We start from the raw sequence: 11,724 nt of genomic DNA on the forward strand, positions 1-11,724 counted from the left end.
ACCAGCCGACTTGGTAACAAGATTAGATCTGAGAGAAGTACCAATAGGAGAAAGGATAATCCCACAAGGACTTGGATACCTCACACCAGACAGCTGGCAGCCTGCCAGCCGTGTGGAAATACAACCAGATAACATCCCAGTTAGTAACCTCGTGATAACTAACCAAACACCAGGTGCATGATCCACAGGTAGTCCGCAGGTAAGCTGGCACCAGGAAACGCTCGTGGCTTCAGCCCCATTAGGTAGCACGCCGCATCAGAATCCTCTGGAATTCGGGCCTGGAAGCAGTACTCCAAATCAGCAGGTAGCAAACAGACGTAGCTCAGACTCAGGAAGCATGACCCTCCCGCAGTATCTAGAACTGAAGGAGATGCTAAGCAGAGTCCCAGGACTCCCACATCCACTCGAGAAGGCAGCACCCGACAGTTATGCTGACTCGCCATTCGTGGATGCAATATCTGTTGTCGCCATGCCAAAGGGGTTCACAAATCCGAACATGCCTCTCTTTGATGGCACAACAGATACCTTTGACCACATAAGCCAATACAAGCAGAAAATGATGACAATGACAGCTGTAGGACACGTAAAAGAAGCCTGTATGTGCAAGGGGTTTGGATCCACACTGTCGGGGCCAGCACTCCGATGGCTCGTAAGTTTGTCTAACAGATCAATATCCACGTTTGTCGACCTGGTGAATGCATTTACTCAGCAATTCGCAAGCAGCCGGAAACCACAAAAGCATGCAGGCGACTTGTACAGAATTGTTCAAGTCGCAAATGAGACCATTGGGGAATATAACACCAGATTCAATAATGAGAAGGTGGTAGTACGGGAATGCGACGTGTAAACAGCAGTGGAAGCCTTCTGAAGGGGTCTACACCATGAGTCAGACCTGTATAAGCAGCTGGCTATGCACCCTCGTTATAGCTTTGAAGCGGTGCAGGAGAAAGCGGCAGCTGCGATTAGATTGGAAGAAGACATCCTAGCTAGAGCCAACATACCAAGTACGCCAAGCGTATCCAGCACATCAGCCATAGAGAAGTCAAATAGAAAGCAGCCCACCAACAAGAAGGAGGAAAGGTACAAGCCATATGAAAAGGGAGTCAACAGAATCGACAACAGAGAAGAGAATCAGCAACTCCCCATACTGGCAGAATATGGATTCACAACTGGCGTTGGAGGAATCCTAAAAGCACTCAGAGAGATGGGAGACGGGGTAAGGTGGCCCATGCCACCAGTAGAAGGAGAATCATGGCGAAAAGACAGTAAGAAAAAATGTGAGTTCCATCGTGACATTGGGCATAACACGGAAGATTGCTACACTCTGCGCAGGGAGATCATGCGCCTATATGAACAGGGGGAACTGAGTCACCTATTACCACGTGGGGGCAAGCAGCAAGATAAGGTAGGTTCCACGAAGCCCGCAACACCACCTACATGCACCAAAATAATAAACGTGATAACAGGCGGCTCAGACTTAAGCGGGCTAACATATTCAACAGCCAAAAGGCGTGCTACTAAGATTAAGGGAGATAGACCATAGAATTCCTGCAGGATTTCTCACAGCAACCTGCCTGCTGTTGCTTTCGACGAAGAGGATGTACATGATAGTCAGGAACATCATGATGCACTTATCATAACACTATCAATGGCCAATTGCACGGTTAGAAAGGTTCTGGTAGATACTGGTAGTTCTGTCAACTTAATCATGTTAAAGACCATAGAGAACATGGGGTTCAGTGAGAAGGACTTGAAGAAGAAAGCCATCCCACTGGTAGGGTTCAGTGGGGAAACAGCTAACTTGTTGGGAGAAATCGTGATCCCGACCTATGCAGGAGGAGTCAATAAACAGGTAAGGTACTTGGTCATAGATGGACCATCTACCTACAATGTTATTCTTTGAAGACCATGGTTGTACCTGATGAAAGCAGTTCCCTCAACATATCATCAATGCGTGAAGTTCCCCACGCCATGGGGATTAGAGACAATCCGAGGAGACCAGGAGGAAGCCAGAGGCTACTACAAGAAGGCATTAAAATGCATTGCCAACCCTCCAGCATAGCAATTACAGAAGCAGCATGTTCAGGACAAATACATTAAGCCTTCTGCCGAGGAGCTAGATCAGATCAACCCAGACAAGCTGCACCCAGAAAAAACCATGCTAATAGGGGCTGGATGCACATGAGACCTCAGACAACACCTAATCAAATTCTTGCAAGCCAACATGGATTGTTTCGCGTGGTCCCATGATGATAGGATAGGAATAGACCCATCCATCATAACACACAAGCTCAGCGTAGACTCAGGATGCAAGCCCAACCAGCAGAGACAAAGAAAGTTCGCAGCTAAAAGGAATAAGGTGATCAACCAGGAGGTAGACAGCCTCCTAGCGGCAAACAAGATAAGAGAGGTAAAGTATCCAGAGTTGATATCAAACGTGGTAGTGGTACCCAAGAAGAATGGAAAATGGAGAGTATGAGTGGACTTCACCGATCTCAACAAATCATGTCCAAAGGACCCCTTCCCACTGCCACACATTGACGCAATTGTAGATACCTCATTTCTGCACCTCCCACAAACCACCCGGTGATGATTGGGCCGCATGTTTGATACGCGGAACGATTTGTGACAATTCGTAAGATTATCGTCAAGTGATTGCTCAAACATTAATGTCTACCTCTTAGTTGTCATCTACGTCCCGATACGGTCGTTTTGACAGTAATTAGAGTACATTCGGAGTCCGGGCCTAAAACCGTCTCCATTTTCTGATAACCGTTAAATCCCGAGTCAGAATGTTCTGGAATGTTCCGGATATTTCTATTTCATATTTCATAAATTTTATCTTTTAGTAAGTAATTTCCCGTAATATTCACATAAGATATAAAGGAAAACCGAATTATTTTCGTCCTACCATAACTCAAACACGGAAATCTTTCTTCTGCAGGAGGAAACCACTTGGGAACAGACGCAGCAGGTGCTGCGCCTCTTCCAAGAGACGCAGTGGCTGCTGCGCCTCTTCCCAGGCCCTTTTCTGCATATTTCTCTTATCTTTTTCATATCTTTCCGAGACTCACTTCCAAAGAGTCTCCGAAACCCTAATTCCTTCACGTGATTAGTATAAATAGGAGCCTTCGCTCCTCATATTTCTCACGCGAGTGTCCGCCCTTCTCTTCTCCCTTTGCATTCTAGACTTTGTTCTTACTCTTTGGCGTCTACGTGCTTGAACTTTCGACCACGTAAGCTCGGATCCTTCTGAGTACCTGCCTCCCCGTTGCATGACCGACCAATTTGACCAACTACACAATAATCAACTTAATTAATTAATCGTTTTCCTCTTACGAGGGCACTTTCTTTGCATTCGCGTCGAGCATCGCTAATCGATATCTTAGTCCTTCTCGTTTCGTCAACATGTAAGTCTGAGGGGGTGTAATCTCTCTTTTATTGTATTTATTTATTGTATCACAATTGTAAGGTTTACGTCGAAAATACCATTAAAACCGATTTCAAAAACCATGCTTTAAAACCTCTTTTTACGGATTTCCAGTAGATAACCGTCGAGAAAGGACGCAGCAACTGCTGCGCCTCTTCGAAGGAGCGCAGTTCCTGCTGCGCCTCTTCGTGAGGTTGCCGCAGCTCCTGCTTCCTTTCTTCTTCGTTCGTCCTCTGTTATTCGTCAAAATCCTTTTGTTTGTTTCGTTTATTTGTTAATTCTTCGTTAGGATAGTATATAATTCATATGCATGTTATAATCATCATCATTAATATGTTTTATTATTTAAATCCGACTTAAATCCCAAATAATCCAATATTTGCGGGTTTTCGTCATTAAATTCAATTCCGGGTTGTAGAGATTCAATTCATCAATATTGGGTTTCTGGAATTCGTCTTTGATATAGTTTCCACCTGTCTTTTGTTGTATTCATCGCATATTCATCATTAATCTATCATATCTAACCTAGTTAATTGAATTATTTTTTTGACTCATTAATATTTTTCACTTTTGTCATTATTCCATCATGTATTAATCCGTTTAATTCCGTCTCATTCATGTTTTACTGTTTTCATGACCCATTCATATGTTAAATAACATGCTAATCACTTTCATCCATGTAAATGCCATCAATCGATCATTAAATTCACCAATTAACATTAACGGCTTGCAATTACGGCTTCACAGCCAGAACTGAGCCAAGGAACAGACGCAGCGTCTGCTGCGCCTATTCCAAAGGACGTAGCTCTGCTGCGCCTGTTTCTGGCTGAGTTCTGTCCCTGAACTCCGTTTCTGCCTTGACCTAGTTTAATTAGGTTACGTATTAAATAACTATTATCCGTAATATCACGCTAATTCCTGTTCGTTAGTGTATTGTATTCTTTTATTCTTTTTCTCAAATTATCCGTTTTAAAGGTATTTTCGACATAAATCGCCTAATCCTTTGTAATTAATGTAATTTTCGTTATTGTAATTTATAATTATTGTATTCCTTTTATTGCTTGTATGTTTTCACATGTAAATGAGCATTAAACCCTACTTCGACCCAATTGTATGCTAATTACGTGTTTCACCGACTTAGTATTAATTCTCACATATTAGGATTAAAACTTGGATGTTGCATTGCATGCATATAGCCGACGATATATCAAGTATGAACAACTTCCCTAATCATTAGTAGAGGCCGCTATCGAGGCGGGCGGGATTAGGTGTTCGATCAAAAGAGCTTCCTAATACGTACCCTCACCCCTTACTCCAGATATATGTGAACACCCGTGTTCATTGGCATCCACGAGAGTCATTCTAGACATAGAATGCTAAGGGTAACGATTGCTTAGTGTTCATGTCTTTACTTTGTGTCTTGACATGACACGAGGTATTCGAACGGTTCCAATTTCCCATAAAAATTGGTGGCGACTCCATACAAATGCAAACGCTTGTTTCCCAAGCGCCCCCGTGGCCCCCGCTGTCCACAGTTTGGCGACTCCGCTGGGGATAATACACTTACGTGTAGCCAAGGGTGAAACTTGAACAAGGTTAGGGAATAGTTTGTACAAGACAATTGTCGGTTTTCATAACTCGGTCTTCCTAGACCGTTTCATTCGGCCTTCCTAGGCCCAACCCAACCCATTCGACCAATCGTCCCGTCTAAACGGTCCTAATTCTTATTTGGGCCTAAGGATGGATAGCGATTGACGTCATCCATACCATGGTGCTTACTCTTGTTTGTATCAAGGGCCTTCACTACTTGAGGAAATGGACTAGGAATCGGCCTTACTCTTGTTTGGTACGAGTCTCTCCACAGACTTCGGGTTTGATGGTTCGGTATGGCAACCCACCTTTTAAACCAAATCCTTTTTAAATGCACTCAGCATCCCGTTATAATGCTTGTATAAATGTGTATACCTTACATGATCACCATTTCTAAACAAAACCATGACGATTTTTCAAAAAATCAAAACCCATTTTCAAGCAAAATTTCGAAATGGGCTTTTAATTAGCGCAAAAATCCGGTCAAAGCTCTGTCCATTTGTCGTGTCAAAATTCGGGCCACAAGCCCATTTCAAAACCTCACTTCAAGTCCACTCCTACAACTACACTATAGTTGACTAGGACACACATTTTCAAAGACCTTGTCTTTCTTCAAAACTCACTCAAACACAAGTGGCACACACCCACTTCACGAGTCAAAACTTTTCCTCTTTTAGCAAGTGTGTTAGAATGGTCGATCGTGTTTTGATTCGTCGCCGATATCTTATCCAGTTTCCAAGATGCCCGGATCAAGTGATGAAGCAAACTTCAACCAACTTCAAAATAGTAATGATCGAATGCTAGCCGCGCTAGCCCAAATGCAATCTACTCAAGAACAAACCTATGACCGCCTTGAGCTCATCGAAGGCCGTATCTTTGCCGTGGAGGGAAGGTTGCCTCCCCATGAAAGTGAAGTACTACGTGACTCTGACAACGAATCCAAGGACGAAAATCCTCTCATGGGGATGACTGTAGCTGAGAAAAGACTCCAATACCTAGAGGAGCAATTGATGTACCTTAAGGGTGATGACATTTATAGGGAGAACAATCGCAAATATGAGGCCGTCAATTCCAAATTGCCAACTAACTTTAGTATGACGAGAACCCTTTGAACCACATTCGTGCCTTCAAGGATTACATGTCTATCAAAGGCATCAAACCCGAGATGTTCTTAAGGATCTTTCCTTCATCTCTCGATACCATCCCAAGGCAATGGTTCTACTCTTTAGATCACAAGAAGGTCGCTACTTGGGAAGATGCCGCAATCGAGTTCTCCAAGCAATATGCGGATAATGCCGAGATCCAAGTCAACATGCGTACTCTAGAGGTTCTTACCCAAAATGACAAAGAAGGATTCACCGACTTCCTAAGTAGGTGGAGGAAGACTAGCACTCAACTAGTAGAACGCCCGGACGAGGCTACTCTTGTGGAGAAGTTTGTGGATAATCTCAAGCCCATCTATGCCAATCATTTGAGATACCAAAACATCAAGACTTTCAAAGACTTGACCATACTAGGGACAAGGATTGAAGATGACATCCGTAAAGGACTCTTGTCCAAAACGGTAGGTCGAGGATATCAAGGATCCACAAGTCGTTCATACGGCTCTACTTGTAAGACCGATGAAGTTAACCTTCTCGAGCCATCCAAGAAGACTACACCACCAAGGAAATTCACAAACCTTGGGGACACTTACTCCAACGCTCTAAAAAGGTTAATGAAGCAAGGTAAACTCCAACCCATTGGACCTACTCCCGAACCCGAAAGGAAGTCCAAGTTTTGGGACGAGAACTCATACTGTGAATACCATAGGGGCAAGGGGCACGACACAGAAAAATGCTACAAGTTGAAAAACGTGCTTCAAGACATGATTGAAGATGGTCGACTCCCAATACCACCGGGAGGTAAGCCCAACAACACTCAGAATCCTCTTGGAGTTCTAGTGATCACAAGTGATGAATCTACCTTAGATTGCTCACACCTCATTTCTCCCATCGAAAATGAAATTCATGCAATCGAGAAAGAAGGGCTCTACTCTACTATCTCCCCTACCATTTCCGACTTCATCACATGGGCAAGGAGTGTAGATAGGCAGGTTTGGGAACTAGAAAACATGGTAACAACCTTACGCAATTCCAACGCAATACCCGAAGAACGTGTGCCACTAATCTTCTCTCAAAATGCCACTATGCAAGAAATAATCACCGCGGTTGATAAACTAGTCGATCAAATCATACGACTAGAAGATGATATCGTGAGAATGAGGGAACTAGCCGCAATCAATGGGGTTTGGGCCGATGATGATGAGGACGAGTATCTCATTGAAAACTCCCTAGTCAAAGAAATAGTCCAAAATGGTGAAGACCAAGATGTGGACCACCTAACTCGTTCGGGTCGTCCATATCAAAACGCTACTCAAAACGGTCCAACCAACATTGTTACACCAAATGACAACGAGGATGACTCCACTGATCATTTGCTCAAGCAATTACAGAAAACAAAGGCTGATCTTTCAGTCTGGCAACTAGTAGCAAGCTCATTCCTACATCGCCAAGCTTTACTGCAAGCTTTGGCCAAGCTAAACGTAGCACAAAACTCCACTCCTGAAGATGTAGTCAACTTGGTCTTCCAAGAATCACCTAAGCTAAGTAATCCTATTACTTTCTCAGACGAAGATTTGCCACCTTTTGGCGCTAGTCACAACCTTGCTCTATATATCACTGTCATTTGTCTAAAGAAGAATGTGCCAATGACCTTGGTGGATGATGGCTCCGCGGTCAACGTCATACCCCTCAAAACGGCATACAAGCTGGGCATGAAAGAGTTGGATTGGACCCCTACCAATCAAGGTGTGCGTGCATATGACGGTACACGCCGAAAAGTAGTAGGACTTGCTAACTTAACCATAGCCACCGGGCCAATTGAACGAAAGGTTAATTTCCAAATAGTGGACATCGAGGCTTCCTTCAACATACTTCTGGGAAGGCCTTGGATTCATGCTTCCAAAGCGGTAACATCCACCCTTCATCAAAAGATCAAGATCCCACTAAACGGCAAAGTAGTGACGATCACTCCGTCACCCATCAAGGCAATAATCGAAAAACAGTCGAACAATCAAGTCCTTGCGGATCCTATATACGAACTTGGGGGCTTCCAAAGTGTAAGTGTCATAGAAAGTGAGTTGGCGCCCTTATACTATAATCCCTACTCTAACTTGGTGGTCAACCACATACTCAAATCCCAGGGATACTTCCCTGGAATGCCCTTGAACCCTCTTCGGAAGAATACCTTCGCACCATACAAGGAAGGCAACTCAACAAGGATACCACTTGGACTAGGGTACAAACCTACAAAAGAGGAGGTTCTCGAAATGCTCGCCCAAGTCCAAAACCGCAAGCACGTAGGAGTCCAAATGAGGCCCTATCTCCCTACTTTAAATGGGTACTTTGTTCAAGAAGGAAGTCTAGAACTCTTCCACGGATTTCCCGAACCTTGGCATTATCTCGAGAGGAAGTTAGCCGGAATCGAGATCTTTCACGATTGCTACTTCATCCCTCCAGAAACGGTTCCGACCGTCAAAACCCGTCAAGCACCTTGCTTAGACGAACAAGCTGTTAGCCTATTGTTTGGAGAAGATCGATTCGTTAGGGCCGCGCAGGATGAGATCATTACTATGATACTTCAAGACGATCGCTTCAACCCCACCGCGTTAATCATAGAAACCGACGTGAAACAGCAGAAAGGATGGAGAAAATCTATCAAATGGACCAACAATCAAGGAAGACTCTTCAAGCTCACCACTGGAGAAGGAGAGATGTTCAAAGGAGAACCAGAAGACGATGAGTTCGAGTCGGAGTCGGAGTCAGAGTCGGAGTCTAGAGAAGTCATTAGAGAGTCTACTCCTGTCGTCATCCCCACTCCCTTCGTTTCTCCTAGCTTAGTCTCGAGTAGTCACAATAGTTCGGGAAATGCCCCAACCACTGTCCCTTTGCCGCCACTGACCATGGATCAGTTGGCTTCTTTGTTTCAACTTTACTCAAATTTTAATATGAATAAATCGGGTTACTCGCTTACTCTTTGTGTTATCTTGAGTGCAATTCTGTTTACGATGATACTGAGGATGACCAAGACCCAGACTCAATCGAAATACCTCCCTACGTAGCCAAATAAATACTACAGGAAGGGGAAGGGGGGACCAGTAATAGAGGACACCGAACCCATCAACGTAGGAACCGAACTAGAACCCCAAGAACTTAGGATAGGGACTACCTTGAGCTCTACCGAAAGGGCCGATTTCATAGATCTCCTAAATGAATTCAAAGACGTTTTCGCTTGGTCCTACAAAGACATGCCGGGATCGACAGGGGATATCGCTGAACATAGGATTCCGATTAAGCCAGGTTTCAAACCTGTGAAACAGAAGCTTCGACGAATGAGAACGGAATGGGCTCTAAAGATTAAGGAAGAAGTTTACAAACAATTCAAAGCCGGGTTCATCAAAGTTTCCGAGTATTCACCGGGGTAGCTAATATAGTACCCGTACCCAAGAAGGATGGGAGAATCCGCGTTTGTGTTGACTTTAGGGACTTAAACAAAGCAAGTCCAAAAGATGACTTCCCTCTACCTCACATCGACATATTGGTAGACAATACTGCGGACCACGCATTACTATCCTTCATGGATGGGTATGCGGGTTATAACCAAATCAAGATGGCCATGGAAGATATGCATAAGACCGCATTCGTCACCCAATGGGGAACCTACTGCTATACGGTAATGCCGTTCGGGTTGATCAACGCCGGAGCTACATACCAACGCACCGCAACTACGCTCCTACATGACATGATGCACAAAGAAGTTGAAGTATACGTAGATGACATGATTGTCAAATCCAAGGAAAGAGAAGGGCATATTGCGAACCTTCGCAAGTTCTTCGCAAGGCTACGAAAGTACAACATGAGACTCAATCCTCAGAAATGCACATTCGGGGTAACATCTGGTAAACTCCTGGGATACGTTGTTAGCCAACGAGGTATAGAAATAGATCCTTCCAAAATCAAAGCTCTGATTGAAATGCCACAACCTCAAACAGGAAAAGAAGTCAGAGGATTCCTAGGAAAGGTGCAATATATAAGTCGATTCATATCGAAACTTACGATGATTTGTGAGCCTATCTTCAAGAAGCTCAAGAAAACAGACCACACCATGTGGGATGACGATTGTCAAAAGGCATTCGACCGGATCAAGGAGATATTGGCTAAACCACCAGTGCTCATGCCACCACAACGAGATCAACCTCTTGGTTTATATCTCACAGTAACCGAAACGGCCATGGGCGCCATGCTCGCACAAACTGTAGGAAGTGAAGAAAGAGCTATCTACTACCTTAGTAAGAAGTTCTTGTAATACGAGTGCAAATACTCACAACTCGAAAAGACATGCCTCGCTCTTGTGTGGGCAACAAAGAAGCTACGCCATTACATGCTTAGCTACTCCGTCAAAATATACTCCAAAATGGATCCAGTCAAATACCTCTTCGAGAAACCCGTCCTCAACGGACGTCTAGCAAGATGGACCTTGATGCTCTCAGAATTCGACCTCAAATACGTGCCACTGAAAGTTATCAAAGGTCGCGCCGTCGCCGAATTCTTCGCAGAAAATCCTATCAATGACGCACAAACAATAGATACTTGGTCATTTCAGGACGAGGATATACTCCAAACTGATGTAGACTCCTGGGATCTGTACTTTGATGGAGCATCAAACCTAAGAGGATTCGGAATAGGAGTGTTGCTCATTTCTCCCGAAGGTGAGCATACACCAATTGCTTTGTCAAACTCGACTTCGAGGTGACAAACAATGCTTTGCGAGAATCGAAGCTTGTCTCATTGGACTACAAGCGGCAGTGAGCTTAGGCATTAAAAACCTCCGAGTACATGGGGATTCATCACTAATCATTAACCAAGTTACAGGATCTTGGAAAATCCGAAGCGAAAGCCTTGCACCTTATCAGGCTAGGATAGACCAAGTTGCTCAATTCTTTGATCACGTAACCTACCTACACCTACCTCGGGAGGAAAATCAATTTGCAGACGCTCTTGTGAAACTTGCATCATTGATTAATATGCCAGATCACATGGTGGAAATGCCTTTGTGCATCGAACGACGGTCAGAGCCGGCCTATGTCCACCAAATCACCGATGAAGAGGAAATCGCGCAGGAACCCTGGTTCCAAGCAATCCTGAATTTTAAGCTTAATGGTACATATCCACCAGATATGGACAAGAGGGGACAACGCGTTATACGCCTACTAGCTTCCCAATACATTCTCATGCAGGGAGAATTATACAAAAGAACACCTCTTGGTGTAGTCCTACGTTGCCTTGATCATTCACAGGCACGAAAAGTGATGGAAGAAGTCCACGACGGAGAATGCGGTCCTCACATGAGTGGGCCTATGATGGCAAAGAAAATCACACGTTTGGGATATTATTGGACCACAATGGAATCCGATTGCATCAAATACGTAAGACATTGCCACAACTGCCAAATCTTCGGGAATGTACAACATGTCCCTCCTTCATTGCTCTATACAATGACATCTCCTTGGCCATTTTCTGCATGGGGAATGGACATAATTAGGAAGATAACCCCCGCCGGAACAGGAGGTTAATGTTTCATTCTAGTAGCAATCGACTATTTCA

General features: G+C 44.2%; 1 protein-coding gene across 1 annotated transcript; it reads left to right on the forward strand.

The window, feature by feature from the left end:
* The first annotated feature begins 337 nt into the window (after positions 1–337).
* LOC141607980 (uncharacterized) lies at positions 338–1,543 on the forward strand. The gene is made up of 2 exons (XM_074427329.1): positions 338–820; positions 905–1,543. The coding sequence occupies exons 1-2, from the start codon at positions 338–340 to the stop codon at positions 1,541–1,543; spliced, it is 1,122 nt and encodes a 373-aa protein (XP_074283430.1).
* The last annotated feature ends 10,181 nt before the right edge of the window (positions 1,544–11,724 follow it).

This window comes from Silene latifolia, chromosome 10 (assembly GCF_048544455.1).
Source record: "Silene latifolia isolate original U9 population chromosome 10, ASM4854445v1, whole genome shotgun sequence".
Lineage (NCBI taxonomy): Eukaryota > Viridiplantae > Streptophyta > Magnoliopsida > Caryophyllales > Caryophyllaceae > Silene > Silene latifolia.